Below are 19,930 nucleotides of genomic sequence, written 5' to 3' on the forward strand. Positions count from 1 at the left end.
AAGCAAATGGACTAAAGGTCTCTAACTGATTCAAATAGCGAAACAAGCGACAAAAACGAAGGCGAGGAAACTATCAACTCTTCAAGCAACCAACGAACGAGAAGGAATGCGTGAATATGTCAACACGTTGTTGTAAGAAACGTCGGCATTGTGTCGTCATAATTTCGGGGCTAGCCCCGATGATTTAGTAAAAGAAACAGAAAACAAACGAGACAAACGCGGCGAGTGGAAGATAAAAGAGAGAATACGATATACAATGAGCAACCGGGGCAAAATCGGCGTCGCCCCGTCGACGTTCGGCGAAGGCTTTGCGAGCGAAAAATGAACCATGTCGGGAGAATATGGCTAGTGTAGACAGTCTGTGCAACCGATATTGAGGTATTTTTCGAATATTTTTTATTATACCGAAAAAAAACAACCGGGGCATTGCCCCGGTTGGCCCTATTGACGCGCCGCCACTGAGCTTCAGTATGCTTAACAGCGTCTTGGTCTGATCTGGAACATTTTCCCACATTGTACAAGCCCTCTTTTTGCCATGACCAAAGAAGAAAGACGTTGTGTCATACCCTGTTAGAGCGTGAAATAGGGGTAAACTCTGCGACTTTTCCTACCCGAGATTCTTGGACATTTTATGAATCGGTGGAATCCTTTGATTCTTTCCCGTTCCAAACATGATTCAGAGTTCTGAAACTTCAACTTGATCGAGGGATGCTACTGTACATGCGTGCCAAGTTTCATGCTTGCATCCAAAAGTGCAGGAGTATATATCTAAATAGTACAATTGTCCCCACTAGTTATTGGGGAGTCTTTGTGGAATATATTTTTTGAAAATATAATTACTTCAATCGTTTTTCTATTTATTTCCTTTTGTACCACTAAGGCGACGTTAGATATAGTTTAGAATAATCAACGATTCCAGCCGATTTTGAGCTGAAATGTAATGCAAGTTTTCCGTTTTTATCTGACTGAGATACTAATGCCAGAGTTAAGAGAATGAATTTATCTTTATTATTATATATGATGACGATATGATAGCTCCAAGATAACAGTAATCCGTCAGTTAGGCTATGAGATATAAATTTTATATTTTCACCAGCTTTACGTGGCTATGAGTTTGAAAGTAAACCATTGGCGATGGCAGTTGATTGAGCACAAGAGGAACTGCTTTTATCTGTTGCGGGCTTGGTGTTGTCATATTCAGACTGTCCATCAGCCGACCCAAAAATTAATACTGGTATTCCATTCCTCCTATTTTTATCAAGCCAGTAATTGTCTGTTAATTGTTTCAGAACAATCTTTCCTAGCAAAGAAACTGGATCGAATCACGAATGGGGGACTTAGTTTGATTTTTTGGACACGAATGAGGGATTTCATTTGACTGTGGTTCTTGATCATCTTCGAAGACGAGTTACAAATTTCCAACATTCAAATGATTGTGTGTTCTAATGTCGACCTCCCTTAGGTGGCCAGAGTATAGCCTACTAATGACAGTAACCTTATCAGGAATATATGAGATTTCAGACAATATTCTTAAAACGGGTATTGATGAATCGGCATATTCCTTTTTTGAATTTAGTATGAAGCCTGATGACCAAGGTTTAAATCAATGGTCTGCGTATAAAAAAACTGCCAAGTTCGCATCGATGGTGGTATGTAGCCTACGCTCGGATGTGGTTTTCGATATAAATTGCATTGTTATGTTTAATTTAGCTTTTCTCGGGGATCTTGACTTCCACTCCAAAAATAAGCGCCTATTAAACAAAGTCTTCCCAAATTTGATGGGAGACTTCAGTTCAATAAAATAAGACTGTTTAGATGGGTTGGGAACCCTGAACTGAAATCTATGTGGTTGGGAACCACTGGTCTTGTCTTGAGGATAAGTTTTCCAGACGATATTCGTCACATATTTCTAAATCGGTGCTGTGCTGGGTGAGGAAAACATCAAGTGATTAGCATGCCCGAATAATTTATATAAAACTCTTTTTTGGTATTGTTCAAAAATCAACTCTAAACAGTCAATGTTTACCTTGTTGTGTACTAGATAAATATTAATAGCTGCTGCCATTCTCACTTCCAATTCAAGCCAAGGTGCGAATTTGTCGTCTTGAACGAATACAATTCAAACATCGGAAAGTCTAGAAAATTTTCCCTGCACATTATAAAAGAAGAGCCAAATACTGTACAAGAATCTTTGATAAAAGTATTTCAACCGTTTATGCTCCATTTCCGCGCGAAGGACACGTTAACATAGACACGCTCGAAGACCGGTCACGCACCGGTGGTGTTAGTTTAATCTATTGTTCGTCCTCCCGCAACTGCAAAGTTATTCACTCACAGGAAACCTTTGCACACTCAGTCTGAGCTGTATCCTAACTCAAGATAACATTCTCGTTTAACTTCGTCGTAGGTCAGTAGGCACTAACGCCGGGAGCTTGAATGCTTTTTATTCCAGTGTTTACCTTTGCTTCATTATTTTAACAGGTTTCAAACAGAATAATAGTTTATATCCGTATATATGTAACTTATATTGATATTTCCTAAAAAAAATGATGAAAGTTGTGATCTTTGTGTGTGTGATTGGAATTGCATTGGCAGGAGTTGCGAAAAAAAACAGAGTAGTCGAACCAAAACCACTAAGTGATGAAGAGCCAGGATCAAAAGAGTATGATCATGAGGCTTTTCTGGGAGAGCAGCAAGCTGCGGAATTTGATGAACTTCCTCAAGAAGAAAGCCAAAGAAGACTTGGGTAAGATCTGGAATTGAAGAAATTCTGGAATACCAGCCTGTCCGTCCACAAAATACCGGTACTGCAGTACAGCAGTACTATACAGTCTGACAGTTGTATGGTTAATGCTGTAATGCATAACGTTAAATGAAATATTTTACTGCAGTGGATAGATGGAATAAACAGACACAAAGTATCTTTGCGTCATCTTGTCATTTGATTGTTAGATTCAGGGTTTGATCAAACGCATTATGTCATTTAATCGTTAAAATTCAATGTTCGATCAAACGTTTTAGTCTAGCAGTCTAGGTTAGACTACATGAATTTCATCTTTTTTACAGAATCATCGCTGACCGCATTGACTCAAACAAAGATGGGAAGGTGGATAAAGAAGAATTAGCAGCGTGGATCAAAAAAGCACAAACACGGTATGTGGAAGAAGATGCAGCAACTCAAATCCAAAATATGGATGAAGACAAGGATGGTCAGATACATTGGGATGAATATTATAAATCTACATATGGCCATGTTACTGGTAAGCAATCACAGTATTGCACAGTTATTCAATTCCAAGTATAGCCCCCACATTAAAAGATTAATTATAACAGTGACTGCGAACCCCTCTCCTATAACAGTCTCGGAATCCATAACATCAAAAATTGGCAAACCAGCACTATGCAACAAACTCGCCACTTTATTACATTGCACTCCCAACATCATCTTTGTATGAGATTGTATTTGTCATTATCAATGTAAGTGTTAAAAGTACAACAGCCCTAAAGTTTAATACTATCGTGTATTTTGTGTGTTAAGTTTGGCCCAAGCCTCATTTAATTTGGTTTGTGTTTTTCTGTGTGTGCTGGTGGGCAGGTACATGATATGTTTAAAATTTCTTTATGGGTTTTGCTTGCTTTCCAGAATTCTCCATTTTTAATTTGTGTTTGTTATGGAGTTTTCAAAATAAACTATCCATTTATCTAAACTGCTGAACTGAAGGGAAGTGCAATTTGAAAATGTCACTATTAGATTCCTCTGGAAAAAATTTTTACAGTAGAATTCCAGAGTCTTTTGCGAAAAAACACAATTTTAGTCATGTGACAGCCGATGTATGTCACGATTAATTTAGATGTTATTGAGACAAGCATGGTTCAATCTGAGGTATCGGCCATCATGAAAGATGCCTTTTTTCAAAGACTTATTTAGGGTTTGTTTTATTGAACTGAATATCAGGACATCTTGGAATCGGAGAACTGTGCCCTACTGAACAAAGTCTTGCTTAGTATATTTTTCACTATTTCGATGTCCTTTTTGTTCCCCATATTTCTGAAAAAAAATTTAATAGACTAGTATAAGACGACCAAAAATCCTTGTTTGAGGCAAGGTTAGTTAAATGCAACTCTTTAAGAAATATTCTGCTTTGTTCATGAATGGCCTATGTTGCCGACTCTGACTTGGTCTTCAAACCAATTATCCTTTTTTTAAGATCTGTAATATATTGAAGAACCATGTCATCGCTATTACAATAAGTATTTGCCTTGTTTTTAGGATTATACAATTTTAGAAATTATCCCACAGATATTTCAATGTTTTTTATTTTTTGAAAAAGTTTGATAGATCAACAGGCAGATCGACAACTGTCATTCGACTAAAATAATTTTTTACCTTGTTATTGATGAATATTTTCTTCTTTAATTAAGAGGATGATATGAAGGAGGATGAAGAAAATCATGGATTTAGCTATAAAAAGATGATTGCTAGAGATGAAAAAAGATGGAAGGTACTTACCATTGGCATATTTAAGTAATTAAGCTCGTCTGATATAGCCTACTTGTGTGATGGAACTTCTATAATGCGAGATAATCTTGACATACGGCAGAGTTTGGAAAAAAATCATATGATTCAAATTCAGGGGTGCAGTGCATGCTTGTCAATGTTACATTAACAATAATTTTAGTCATTTCTAGTGGCAGTAAAGGTTTTCTTATTTACACTCTATCTTGGCACCTTGACCTTGTGATTCAATTAGATATCTGCAAAATATTGTCCCAACCTCTCCTACAAGCTATGCTTAAATAAATGTATACAATATTATTTTCATTACAGGTTGCTAATCTTGATAATAACGATTACCTGAGTGTAGAAGAATTCCAATCGTTTTTGCATCCTGAAGAGTTTTCTCATATGAGAGATGTTGTCCTTGATGAAACTTTCACTGACATTGATAAGAATGGAGATGGTTCTATCAGTTTAGAAGAATATATTGGTTCGTTCCAATTTGGGTCAATCCAAATCATTTTGATTAATTTGGAATGATCTCACTTCAATATTTGTGCAATGTTAATTTCTTGTTTTTAATAAATTTTTTAGGTGACATGTATAATGAGGAGGAAGATGGTGAAGAACCTGAATGGGTTAAAACAGAGAGAGAACAATTTGTTGCACATAGAGATGCAGATAAAGACGGAAAGTAAGTGATAAAATTAATGTTTAATAATGAAATAACTCACTACCAAATACATCGAAACAAATATAATAAATAGTTTTAGTGTACTGAATTCTGTTTAATTCAAGCGTTTGAGAAATGAGTAATATTTGCACTTGTTCTAGTAAAAATAATTGTCAGTCTAGAAATATTATTTGATCATTAAATTTGGAATAAATTAGAACAATTGCATAGTGGGGAACATATTCAAACAGTCGATAAGATTTTGAAAAAATTTTTTGTATCTTGTCAGGCTAAACAAAGAAGAAGTTCGATCGTGGATTCTACCTGATGGGTATGATGCTGTCGAAGCTGAAACCAGTCATCTAATGTACGAAGCAGATTCTGACAAGGTAACAAGACTATTTAACATCATAGACTGCTCAATTTAATATTGTCTCATGTCAACACTTTTGTATGTATCTTGGGAGTATTGACCCAATAACAATTCTTCCAAATAATAGGAAGCGCTTCATGTATCGTTCGATATCAGTGACTGCTTGTACATGGTTTATTCGGAGCGAAATTTATCATTTCGCTGAAAAAAATATCTGACATATTTCTTTATCTTTTCAGGATGAAGTTTTAACGAAAGAGGAGATTCTTGAACATCATGAAACGTTCGTAGGATCGCAAGTCACCAACTGGGGAGATGATTTGAAACGCCACGATGAATTTTAAGGAAGTTATATAATATGAATATGACTGTTAGGTTATTTCAAATGCTTAGGTTGTATCAAACGCTCGCCATATTAGGCTATAAAAAAGATTGCAATACCGGGTTACAAAATGATATTAACGCTCTTGTACTTTGATCTGTAGGAAGCAATGAACGGAACTTGATGATTTATCAAATTTTAATATCATGAGTAATTATATAACATTTTTTTTTGAAATAGTATATAATGCAAAAAATGATGCTTCCAATTTTCAAAACCTTTAGTAATTCTTACGATTCGAATAGTGCCAGAATGGCAAATATTGTAACATTTTTAAATATCTAAAGTGCTTTCACATAGTTAAAGAGTGCCTTTTTCAAAAATAATTGAAATTTTAGACTGTAACTCAAACAATGATGTACTACGAAAAGCTGTTATGAATTTGTAGCAAATAAATTTAATTTCATTATCAAATATAATTTGATTTTCTTATGGTGCCTCGTTTTAATTAAAGCACATTTTAGCGAAGTTATTTGAATCGTTTGAAAATCTTGCATGCTGAATCGTTTGAAAATCTTGCATGCTTTTGTATTTAATCATATCAAAGATTTCTTTCATTATTGAAGCTCAATGCTGTGATTGTAGCAATCTTGTTTTCGATGAATACTCGCCATTGTACTCTTGTGTGAAGTTGAATGGGATGTTATAGTTAGCCAAGAGTCAATTGATGCAATTAATCATTTTTGTTTTTTGTCTTATAATTATGAAAGCACAATCTTGATTTGGTTTCATATTAAAATAGTTTTTCAAATTTTAAGTTTTCAAAATTTTACACAACTTGTACTTTATGTTGCATAGTGTTTGAGATTATTTTATACAACTTTTGGAGGGAATTTCTGTATACTGCCTGAAATAAAAATCTGAAGCAATTTTTTTTCTCTAATTTTGTAAAACTGCTCTGAATATTCTTTAGTTATAAATTTGCAGAAAGATAGGAAATTTAGCTTATGTGACGAATTTCATATTCAATTTGCTCCTTAGGTATTATGGCTACCAATCAGAATCTTGTTTGTTTGAAGGGTGTGAAACCCTCGTTAGTAAAGTAATTTAAATTTTTGCTGTTTGATTTGGATTTCCTTCATTCAATGATTGCTCTATTTTTTTTATCATTTAAAATAAATAAATTTAGTTCATAATATCTGAATATTTACAAAATAGAAAAAAGTTTGTTCGACCATATTTAGGATTCTCCTGATTTCGGATGTCAAATTTAGTATAGTCAATCTATTTAAATGATATTACATAATATGTGCTTTGTATTATTATCTATGTACTAATTGCAGTGTTATGCTTCTAAATTGCCAGTCTAAGTGCCACATTTATGAGGTAGCCATGTTATGGCCTGTTTCCTTGTTTCAGTTATTTCACATTTTTATATGTTGGGTTGCAATATGCAATGACGGGATTTGGTTTCAAGTTGCAAAGTTATTTCAAATATTTATGTGTGCTCTCAAATATATAAGTAAATGTTGCAAAAGGTTTTTATTCAATTCCTATAATATTATCTTCTGTATCAAGTAATATGTGGATCAAATCCAAATCTAACATAAGTAATTTTGTATTGCATTATCAGTGATCTCCTACTTATTCATCCATACCGGCTACCGGCTACCGGCTACACAATTTGAGTTATGTGCATGCTTACTTTTGTTTTTTGTATCATGTCCCAGAAACTTATAATGATGTTACACACAAGCTATAGAGGAATGCTCATTGCCCAATGAATTTTTTGTTAATCATTGCTCCATGCTTGACAATTTCGAAAAAACCAATTATTACAATATTTTTGACTTTATATTACAGTACAGGTATTAGTCATATTGTAGAACTAGTAGTTTGGTTAAATTAGTTGACCAAATTGTCACCATCAAAATGTCTTTGAAAAGTCTTTTGGTCGTATGTCTCCTGATTGAATTAACATTCGCTGGTCGAGTTGTTGATCAGAAATTAAGTGATGAAGAACCTGGAACACAAGATTATGATCATGAAGCGTTTGTTGGTCAAGAAGAAGCAAAAGAATTTGAGAAGTTGACACCAGAAGAAAGCAAAAGAAGACTTGGGTATGTTTACCTACCCACTTATTGCCTTTTTTTTTCAACTGAAAACCTACGTTTTTCATGGTCCTCCATTACAGATTTTCCAGAGAATTTGCCATATGTCCCTTTGTCAAACTGTTTGCTCTGAACCAGACCGTATACAAACAACCGCTGATATAAGGAGTTACTTTTATTTGGAAGGTTTCCGGTTCAGCATTGCCCCACCAACTTATTACACCCCTTTTCTCTTTTTTTTTAGAATAATTTTTGATAGAATTGATGTAGATGGTGATGGTACTGTAGATGAAACTGAGTTACAGAATTGGATTACCATGACGCAGAAAAAATATGTTACTGATAATACAAAGAAAGAATTTGAAAATCATGATGAAAATCAAGATGGAATTTTAACATGGGATGAATATTACAACATAAACTTTGGATTTTTAAAGGGTAAGACACTAAGATTTAGTTTGCTTAATTTCAATATTTTTTACAAATTCACTAGGGATTCAATGAATTGAGTTTCATCAAGGATTTTAATTTACCCAGCGTTTTTAAAAGATTATGTTTTCGCTTGTGAAATAAGTGGATTCGATTTTGATCAAGTTTTTTTTGGAATTGTGTAAAAGAAACTAACCAATATGGTCAACTCTGGTTGATGTATTGGTAACATTTAAAGTTTCTTTTTAACCATAAAATTTTTTGCTTTATTTATCTAGCTTTAATGTTTTCTTTTGAATGTGTATGTGACTTTGTGTGTTTTTACCATTTGCTACACAATTTTCATAATTTTTCATTGGGTTCCACTATATTCATACAGATGAGGATTGGGAACAAGGCGAGGATGAAAAATATTCTTATAAAGCTATGTTGCGTAGAGACCAAGAGAGATGGAAGGTATTGCAGATTTAATATTTATATTATATATTTATCATTGTCAGTGATTCAAAAGTCTTGCTGCGCACTAACACAAATATATTCTGTAACATTTCTTCTGACCAAGGTCGGACTTCCTCATACATTGTCCAATATGAGGTTTATTCATGATACATATACATAATACATTTCATATCTTGAGTCACTAGTTGTGTATGCGAGACCTGTATTTTAGCAAAAGGGGAAATTTTGAATCTATGTAATGTAATTTTAATAAGCATGAACTGGAGTACTTGATTGAATGGCCCGCTTATTGTTTTGCAAATACAGAACGAGACCAAATTTTATGGCCATTTGATAGTTGTAATGTACATAGATTTATTCTGCATATTCTTATATTGGTTTCCAATTTTGATTGCTGCGTAGTTAGCATAGGCGCCAGCTGTGCTACCTAGCCATTGTTCATATATTTAAGGATTGTGGTTTTGTTGTTACTCATAGGCTGCTGATGAAGACGGTGATAACAGTTGTACAATTGAAGAATATCAAGCATTTCTACATCCCGAAGAGTTTGAAAGGATGAAAGATATTGTATTGGATGAAACTATTAATGATATGGATAAAGACCAAGATGGACTTTTGGATCTTGACGAATATATAAGTAAGTAGGCCTACTTTGCTCACTAATTAGATAACAGTTAATCAAGAAGCGGGCTGTATATAATTTAGTTAAGAAATAATTTTAAATGAGGTAAATATTCTCACACTATCTTGACTCAGGGTCTGAACTTATTAGAAAAATTATAAATTTGCTCGCAAATTAGATGTCAGCTAAACAAGGAGCCATTCGTTTTTAGATGTCTGCCTAAAAAATAAAAATACCTACAAATGGTGCAATGGAGTTTCCTATTTTGGATGATTGTTTTACAAGGGTATTGGGCTATTGCCAAGAGACGTAGTTGGGCTCTTGTGGAGTTAGTCTTATTGGTTAGTCAAGTCGCCATAATTATTGCCAATGTTAACTTAAGTTTTATAATTAGAATGTTCCTTCTTGTTATCTTTTGATTAGTTCAGTCAGTGTTATAGTGTTGGCAGCCTTGAGGGCATTTACTCGCCTCTGGTGTGTGTGTGTGTGTATCTTTGACGTGGCTGTGAATATCTGAATCATTGTTTAATAATGGTTTTAGGCCACGTGTAATATAGTTGTTGGGTTGGCAATGTATAAAACATAGCTTCCTAATAACCAGAAGGAAGGAAATAATTATGCAGTGATATATTAATAAAATCATTGCCATTAATGTTACAGATCCTGTGTGCAATATAGTTTAACATTTGACAATGTAATGACTGCTGATATTATATATGTCCCATGGTTGTTGAATGAGTACTTAAAAATTGATTCTTATCCTGTTATTCATGAAAAAAAATCTTAATGCATGAACGGAAGGCTGATATTATTAGATATCTTTTTTTTCGAAACACATTCCTTCGAATGTCTGCCGTTTTGTGTTTGCTAAACAAGCATGAAAACCTCTCAGCTCCCCCCCTGTATCATTTTTCACTATTACCCAATTAGAATTTCGATATTGTCAGCAGAATGTTGGTTTTTGTTATCATGCATAACACTATTACCAGGTTAAGATAGATACTCTTCAAAAATAAGGTGTTTCCAATTTTTCCCTCAGTATCCATTTACTCATGATATGATGATCATGATATGTTATGGATTCTGTAAGTCAAATAATAATAAGATTGTAATCTATTGTCTGACGATTCAATATTATTTTTTATCAAGATTGTTAGTAAGGAATGAAATACATACAATATTACAGCAATGAACTAATATGTAAATAAACGGGTCAAATTGCCACACAGCCAAATGTCCCTGGGATAACAGTATTGCTTGTCTAATTTGGGCTTGTGCTAACATAAACCCATGGGTACCCAAAATGTATTGAAATTGCTTTGTTAAATGAATGCATTTGCCTTTCCTATGCCAGTTCAGTTTTTCAATATGATTAAATATGAAATATCCTGATTTCAGTAGTCGCGAAATTCATGTATCTGTATTTATTCCTTAAATTTAAAGTTGACATGAGACATGTTTGACAAAAAGTTTCCTTATTTTCCAGATGATTTGTACAGACCAGAAAATCCAGGTGAAGAAGAACCAGAATGGGTTAGTGTCGAAAGAGATCAATTTACAAAATATCGAGATGCTGATAAAGATGGAAAGTATGTTGATGGCAAGACACTAAATCTGATATTTATAATCTTTTATTGCACAAGCTTATTTAGAACATAACATTGGTTACTAAATTCAGACAGAATTCAACTGAAGGATAGGATTTCAATATTTATCCCAAGGGAGAGGGAAGTCTACAAGATGGCTTAGTTATATGGCAAACCCTGGCCTCTCGTTCGTTTACCAGTCCTTGGACGTGATGGTAGAAGTCAGATTTGACCAGCAGTTATGTGAACCACCCTAATTTGGCGAAGGAGACCAGCAATCCTCCTTCACATAATTCTATCCCCACAGGATTCGAACCGGCTAATTTATTTATATTAGCTGTAATGTGAGAATTTGAATTAGTTTCTGGTGAACGTTGGTTGCGCTTACTGAACGATTGATTGTTAGTCTCAGTCGTTAATGTTCAACAAAAAAAGTTTGACATATTCATTAAAATTGATTTTTATAAACCAGTAAAAGTGTGGTATAGTTACTTTACTGTAAGTATTCCTGAAATAGGCATATCTTTTTTAATGAAAACATTGGAAATTTTTCTTGAAATCAAAATAATTGACTTTTTTTATGTTTTTGTTTCAGATTAAACAGGCTCGAAGTTCGTCGTTGGATTCTTCCAGAAGATTATAATCATGCACAGGCTGAAGCTCAGCATTTACTTCATGAAAGTGATGACGATAAAGTAGGCTTCATTGTTTCACATTTTTAAACGCTTATTCACGTTTTTCGCTCTGAACAAGGCCCTGTACGAGCAGCCACTGATATCTTTCCATATGTAATTCCCTACTTTTTTTGAGAGCTCAGGTTCAGCAGTGCTCACCCGAGTTGTAAACCCTCTAATGTTCCACAACACCGTCATGTGCCCTCATGGGAAAATAAAATTTTATGCATCACCAACATGTCAAGATTGATAGATTGTTCTGTAAGTGCAGGGGTTCTCAAACCAGGGGTCGCGACCCCAAACTGAGTCGGAATGATAAGTAGGTAGGGTTGCAAACAGGACTTGGAGTCGTTGGAGTCGCTGAGGTATGGTAGAGGATAGATGTACGAAACATCCAAGATTTGACAAACCATGTTAAATTCAGCAGTTTGTACCATGGCTTACTGTAAAGCAGGCCTATAGGCATCGCTCTTACTTATGCTATAGAAAATGTAGGTGCTTATTGTAACATCACTGTTTGGTTTTAGCTTATTTTACTTAATACCACCACATGACCAAACTCATGAGTCAAGTGAAAAAAGCTTCAGAAGTTTCATGAAAAATATATATATTGATCTGGGGTCGCACTGGACACTTGAAAGTTGTCTTTGGGGTCGTCCTGAAAAAATCTCGGGAGCCCCTGTGTTAGCGAGAGACTTAGAACTGCCAGAGAAAAATTCATTGTATTGTTATCAGGGAATTATTGGTTCATTCTATTTGATGGTAATTTCAATTATGGTTTCAATTTCTCGTTACAGGATGAAAAGTTGTCCAAAGAAGAGATGTTAGAGCATCAAGATGTTTTTGTTGGATCGCAAGCCACAGAATGGGGTGAAATGATGAATCGTCATGACGAATTTTGATTTAACTTTATATAAGGGATGACAGTGTTATAGAAAATTTTGACTGATCACTAGACTTGACACAGATGGGTCTCGCAATGAAAAATCCGTAAATCATGTCCATCGTTCACAGATATCAATCCTGTGTTTTTTCTCATTTTTGATAGTTTTCTAGATAATTCAAGGTTGGTTGTATGACACTAGAAAGGCATAAATATTGCAACTGAGAGTTGGTTATTCGTTTACTATGTCTAACTAGTTGACTGTTTTCTCAAGTTATGTTCAGCAGTTCGCTATGATTTTGAATTATTTGAAAAAACATAGAGCGAGATAGCAATATATATTTGATTTTTTTTGTTTGAAAATGCATGAAATGAGAGGCATTTTGAAAATTAGGAAAATTATCGATTTTTCTGTACTACATTCTTAATCTCTATTATTGTTTTTTGGTTGAAATTCTGCTGAACTACATTTTACACTATCTTTGTATAGGTTGATAATATATTTCCCTTTTATGGTCTGTTAGGTTTTGGCCCACATTTATCTTTGTGACAAATAAAAATTGCTTGCTGCCATCATTTGTTTCTAAGTGTAATTCTATTTAAGACTGCCTTATTTATTCCTCAAGTGACTGATGAATATATAAACAAAAATAGTTTTCAATTCAAAAAGTATTTTGAATCTACAGTTATGTGCCATTGCTTAAATGAAAGGTTCAAAGAAGCTTCTTTTATTTTGAAATTTAGCCTATTTTAATAATCACTTGACTTTTCATTTAATTTCAATCAAAATTCTGTTGGAATATATTTATATCTATATTCTGTTAATGTCCCAACAGTAGGCAATATCATTTCTTATTACAATGTGTTACAATTATCTTCCTAATATACTACCCATACTTTATACGTAGCCTATCTCACTTTTGGCTCGTGGATTTGACTTTAAATAATTGTTCTGGGCTCTAAGACATCTGAATGAATTTAGCCCTAGTGCTGATTGTTGGGTAATTCAATCGATCAGAGAGCGTTAATAATTAGTAAAATTGGAGCATTTTTTGGTTTCTTTTGCTTAATTTTCCTGAGCTAATTAATATTGTGTAAATAGAAAGATAAAAATGGGAACAGTATATTGCAATCATTTATGTGAAATGCTATGCTATTTATCATATAGCCATGACATTTTATGCCATGCCATTTATGGCTCCATGTGTTTTTGTACTTTATGGAATTCATAAAAAAATTTTCCTCGACTCATCATATTTTATTATTCTGATTTGAATCAATATTTTCAATCCATCTACTTCTTAGTTTTCATTCTATAACTTCTGTGAACATGAACACAATTTGAAGCGTTTCTATCTACATTCATTCTTTGAAATTCTGTATGAGCTGATGATATAAGTTTCAATTTAATCAAATAATCATTTTCATTTATCATTATAGCATTTAACACAAGTGTTGACAAAATCTAAAGTATGAAGCATATCTCATTAATCTTTTTTTACCTTTACCTACTCTATAAAAATAAAGAAATAATCCATCATCAGCCTCAGTGCTGTAGATGACTTCTGATTGAACTCTCAATATTTGTACCTTTCGTATTTTTTCGAATAACTGCATTACCTATCATCTGTAATTATGTTTCCTAGAACATGATATTTTAGGGTGATTCTCTAATTTTCCGAATTATCAAAAACAAGTTTCATGGCCCGTTTTCAACACTATTTAAACTCAAGGTCTTAAGATCAGTTCTTATGATTATGTGGTATATTGTTGACAGATTTTTTATAAAAACGACATTGTTCTCAACATGCACGATTTACAATAAAAAAATTGGCGTACATTCTAACCCTTTTTTTTGTTCCATTTTCCAGCATTAAATTTTCATTGTTCTGATTGAATAACAATGAAATCTATACTTGTTTCATATTTTAAATTTTTTATAATATTATTCATCTGGTGTCATATAGTTATTCAGTATATTATATTAGAATCTTTGAACATAAGTCTGAAATATTTTTTTTTAATTATCCAGCTCCAACTACTCTATGTTTTCCCAGGTGTGACAGCCATATACACCTGACAGCATTTTAGTAGTTAGTTTGTTAGCATATTTATGCTTCATACCTATCTTTCATGCATTGTTGCAACTGAAGCTTGCCGTAAGTTAAGGATGTCACTTATCTCGTCCATAAAATTTTTGTTTAACCCTCTTTTTCCGCTGGTTACAATCGACTTTTTGTACCATTTTATAATATGTAATGACTAGTTAACCAAACGTGCCAGGAACACCCCCAATATCTCTTTGAAAAGCCTATTTTCGCGTCTTCCTACTAAAACGCGCCCAGATGACGTTTCCGCAAACTGTTCGACCTTACGCCGGTAATAAGAGAGAAATTTCAAAACATTTTGAGAGAACGTTTCACACTCTCATCGCTCCGATGAACACGTGTTACAAAGAAACAAGATTTAAGCGCTCTGCTCAAAGAGCATTACGTCACCTTTGCAGAAAAACCAGACTCAGCTTCGCAAGCGAAGCGAAACGTGAAATATTCAATGATATGTAAGAGCATGTTCACGATAGTTGTCTGGAATCTTTGTTTGTTTATTATGTGCGCGAAATTGTTTCCCGCTCGATCAAATGACTTATCTTTGAAGTAATGACAAATACTTTCGTGTATCTCTAAGCTTTGAAATACCTACACAAATAAAATTCACCTAGTAGTAGAATAAAAAATTTACAAAAAAAAAATTTTGACGGATCAAGCACGAATCATAGTTGGAAGCCAAAAATGATTTTAGTTAGTGCGGGAATACTTCACAAAACATGAACATAAACGTAAAATAGTCCGAAAATAACTATTATTGTCATATTATGACCAAGGATGGTAGTACGAATATATATATCATTAGGAAAAAGAGAGTTAATTGAAGAAAAACTTTGATTTTTCACAGTTGGGTAAAGTATAACCAATAATTTTAAACCATTGCAAATCAAATCAATCTGTTGTTAACTTTTGTTTATGCTTATTCACATTCATCTTATGTGCCAATTTCATTCTATCGTGAATAAATTCACTTATTACACAGCAATTTATTTTCTTCATCAAGATTATGCAATATAGTTTCATGTAGATGTACATCTGTTGCATTGTAGTTAGCTAACTAACCATCGCATATTGATAGTGGGTTGTGCATTTTTAAATACTTGACGATTTCAGAAACGAATCGAATATTTTTTTGAATCGAATTTCAAATACTTGGAAGACATGTGATTTGTTGTTATGGATCCTCCAGGCACATAAATTACTCGAACAATTTGTTGAGTGTTCACACACTAGAAAAATATGTTATTGACAACTCTGTAAGAAAGAAATCATGACAGAATTTATTTTTAAAATTATGGCTTCAATAAAATAATTGAGTGATTCACCTCTTCCCTCGGCGCACAAAATAACAAGATGGCAAAATTTTGCCTTAACCGGTTTGAATCATTTCCTAGATAATTGCAAATGCCTAGTCGTTATTGATAGTAGTATAGTTGGAAATCATGGGGGGGATATACGACTGGACATCAGGATATGTTGAGCCTATGGTTGTTGTTCGCAAGTGCAGAACACTAACTCTTCCACGGTGTGTAATTTCATTCAAAGAGATTGGGTAGATGTGGATCGTGCAAGTTTTTATCAAGTTTAATTTAAATAATTGTAGTCATTTGCAGTAAGGTAATTCCGGTTTAGCAACATTTAGTTTTTTCTTCTATTCAATTGCAGCCTTTTTTCAATCCTTTTAATTTTATATAATTTTGCATGTTCTTATTTCAGTTCTTTAATTTTGATAATTTGATTAAATCTTTGTGATGAGTTTGTTGGTGCAATATTTTCTTCTCTGTATACTTGTTATATCTTCCACTGCGAATTTAAATTTGAAAGTGATTGGACCGAAACCAAGTGACCAACAACCAGGATCAAAAGGATATGACCATGATGCTTTTCTTGGAAAAGAAACAGCTAAAAAGTTTGAGGAGTTGTCTGGTGAAGAAAGCAGAAGAAGGCTTGGGTGAGATTTCAGAATATTGATTTTTGGGGTTGTTGGCAGTTGATATTTCCCGGTTTTCAGAAAAAATTCAAGATAGGTTCTACTTTTTATGGTTGCTAATGATTCTGAAGTACCCCATCCCCGTTTATTTTTGCTTCTTCTACTCAGAGACAACTTTTAAAAAAGTGTCTTTTCAAAGGTTGTCGTAACCTTACTAAACCTATTTTATTTGTTCCTGTCATTCTTTTTCAGGATTATTTTTGATAAGATCGACACTGATCATGACGGAATAATCAATGAGGGAGAGATGGAAAAATGGATCGGAATTACACAAAAACGTCATATTGAAGAAGATACTGAGAAGAAAATGAAAAGATATGATGTCGATGGAGATAGGAAAATTAAATGGGACGAATATTATCGTACTACTTTTGGAGGTCTTGAAAGTAAGTATACTGCTTTAATAATTTTAATTTAAAAAATGATGAGACTTGTAATAATCACTGTAGAGTAAACAGATGTTGATAAGAGCTTGTTCTGTTTCAGCCGATGAAGATTGGAAATTTGGGGAAGAGGAGGGATTCAGTTACAAAGACATGCATAAAAGAGATAGAAAAAGATGGGAGGTGAGAATTATGTGATTGTATTGTATTCTGAATACTAGTCAAGTATTTGCTTGAATTGTATCCCTAGTATTGATGGGCTGAAAAGATTATTATAGTTTTTTCGGTACTCCTGAAGTATGCTCACCAAGATGTCGCACAACCTGAACCCTAACCTTGTACACAACCTGAGTTCAGGTTGTGCGCCATCTTGGTGCGCATACCTCAGGAGGTCCGTTTTTTATTCCTATGCAATGTGAGTTATGATTGTTGAGAGATATATTTTATAGAGGTTCATGTAGCAGGAAAATTCCTATCTAATTGATATCAACTGCAGCCATTACATTTACAAAGATTCAAATCATTAGCACATTTTTTGCTCTTCATTGAATCATTTTGGATGAGTTTTTCATAGTTTGAGCGTGTAAATGTTCCAAATATTAGTTTGTATCTGTGGTACTAAGTGCAAAGAATATTCTTCAACTCTAAATAGGTTGCTGACTTGGATGATGATGATCATTGCACAAAGACTGAACTCACCGCATTCATTCATCCTCAAGACTTTGATCACATGAGAGAAATTGTTTTTGAAGAAACCATGGCCGATATTGATAGGAATGGTGATGGTTTTTTGGATTTGGAAGAATATATAAGTGAGTTGAACTCATTTGCATTTTTTAAGTATGCGAAGAAGTTTAATTTTATGTTTTTTGACTGGTTTTCTAATTGAGTAGACAGCATTAAACATTTAACTTTGCCAGGCAAATTGGAAAATTATATTATTTTATGCGAGCATGTACTTTATCGCATTTTGTTAATCTTTCCAACCTAAAATTTTGAGAGTAAGAATCTGCTTCCACAAGACCATGAAAGTAACATATTTGTGGATTGTCAGATTGGATTTCTAATTATAACTATATTCAGACGACGTCTACAAACCTGAGACAAAAGGAGAAGCAGAACCTGACTGGGTAGCAACAGAAAGAGAACAATTTGTAAACCAGAGAGATAAAGATCAAGATGGAAGGTAATTGGTTTCATTTCTCATTTCATTCAAACTCCTAATTAAATGCCTGAAAGGTACCTCAAAAATGTGCTTTATAGACATATCTCGTCCAGAGCTGTGCTCAGATAGGTAGACCACAGTGGTGTATACTGATTAATGAGCATTAGGATTCATCTTAATCTAAGGCCTCCAGCCATCCACATATATATATATATATATATATATATATATATATATTATGCCAGATTAGAAAAGCATAACACGAAATTTTATTCTTAGTTATAAAAAGCATCGTTTACAATGGCATGACTTGCATTTTTTATTTTTTGTGGCGCTTAATTTAAAATCTTTGTGGTGAAGTTGCATTTATATACTTATTATCAGGAAAAAAGGCTCAGCTGTTTCTGTTTATAATTCGCCTTTATTTTGAATCATTGTTTTAATTGTTGATTCCATTTACTTGCATGTTGAAGACTTAACGAAGAAGAAGTTCGGGCCTGGATCATGCCCAGTGATTACAATTATGCTCTGGCTGAAGCAAAACATCTCATTTATGAAAGCGACAGTGATCAGGTAATTGTTTTATTTCTTGTTTATTTCTTTAATTTTCAATAACATACAATTTGTTACCAGAAACGCACTAATGCTAATCGTCACAAGATTCAAATCAGTGTAATATGTATGAAATATCACATCTGAATCGAAAGCCAATCCAAGATAAATACAGGTAAATGCTTAATTTAATGATATTGTATTGTTTTTTTTATCATAGGCTTATTTTTCAGGATGGCGTTTTAACAAAGCAGGAAGTCGTTGATCACCACGATGTCTTCGTTGGATCTCAAGCAACACAATGGGGAGAAATATTCAATCGCCATGATGAGTTTTAGGTGTTGTCGACTGTCTAACCTTACTATTAAATCAATACAACATTTGCACACAAGTTTAAATATTCCAAAGAAGCAGTTTGATGCAATAATTACAATATGAAGCAATTTTTTATCTGTTCAGTTCTTGCCTTTGATGTACTTAATGTAAGACATATATGTGTTGAATCATAACTGTTAAATCAATCATGTATTTGAGCCCCGTTTCAAAAACTGTCATTTTATTTTTACCTATTTTGGTAGATTTACCACTGTAGTATGTACATTTTGAAGGTATTTTTTCACTCATTTTAAGTCGCGAATAGTATCTGGTGATAGGTTGGTGATTGCCATAATGCCTGTGAGGATGGACATGTATGGAACGTTGTCATGTACGATTTGATCATTACTATATTTTGGTCAGTTGTTGTTAAAAAAGGCTGTCAAATTCCTCTACATCATATATTTGATGTTTAATGAAGTATCCTAATTACAATTAGTGATCTTTTCATATACCATAAACTGTTATGTTTCCATATGTCCAATTTTTCTTCAAAAAGTCCATATTTTTTAAAAAGGTATACAGTCACAAAGTCTCACTTGCAGTTAGTTTCTTGCTTTCTCATTTCTTCAATTGATTATTGTTGGTGTTCATTACAATCATATGTGGTATATCTAGGTAGGTTACATTTTTCATTTTATTAGGATTAGTTGCAATAAATTCATCTTGTTAACTTGGACTTATGTGGTGCAGACACACTGAAAACTGTTCAGTTTATTACCAGTAACTT

At 33.5% G+C, this 19,930-nt stretch overlaps 2 protein-coding genes across 2 annotated transcripts; both read left to right on the plus strand.

The window, feature by feature from the left end:
• Positions 1-2,479: 2,479 nt before the first annotated feature.
• On the plus strand, positions 2,480-14,835 carry LOC120331288 (uncharacterized). Its single transcript, XM_039398360.2, has 14 exons — positions 2,480-2,746; positions 3,067-3,260; positions 4,423-4,502; positions 4,829-4,988; positions 5,093-5,192; positions 5,461-5,560; positions 5,784-5,884; positions 7,753-7,986; positions 8,222-8,415; positions 8,786-8,862; positions 9,343-9,502; positions 10,974-11,076; positions 11,669-11,768; positions 12,545-14,835. Exons 1-14 carry the CDS (start codon positions 2,547-2,549, stop codon positions 12,647-12,649), a joined length of 1,908 nt encoding a protein of 635 aa, XP_039254294.2. The 5' UTR covers positions 2,480-2,546; the 3' UTR covers positions 12,650-14,835.
• A 144-nt stretch (positions 14,836-14,979) lies between these two features.
• Positions 14,980-19,879, plus strand: LOC120331286 (calumenin-B-like). The gene is made up of 7 exons (XM_039398357.2): positions 14,980-16,686; positions 16,918-17,111; positions 17,212-17,291; positions 17,761-17,920; positions 18,192-18,294; positions 18,747-18,846; positions 19,059-19,879. Exons 1-7 carry the CDS (start codon positions 16,487-16,489, stop codon positions 19,161-19,163), a joined length of 942 nt encoding a protein of 313 aa, XP_039254291.2. The 5' UTR covers positions 14,980-16,486; the 3' UTR covers positions 19,164-19,879.
• Positions 19,880-19,930: the final 51 nt, after the last annotated feature.

The sequence above is a fragment of the Styela clava genome, chromosome 6 (assembly GCF_964204865.1).
Source record: "Styela clava chromosome 6, kaStyClav1.hap1.2, whole genome shotgun sequence".
Lineage (NCBI taxonomy): Eukaryota > Metazoa > Chordata > Ascidiacea > Stolidobranchia > Styelidae > Styela > Styela clava.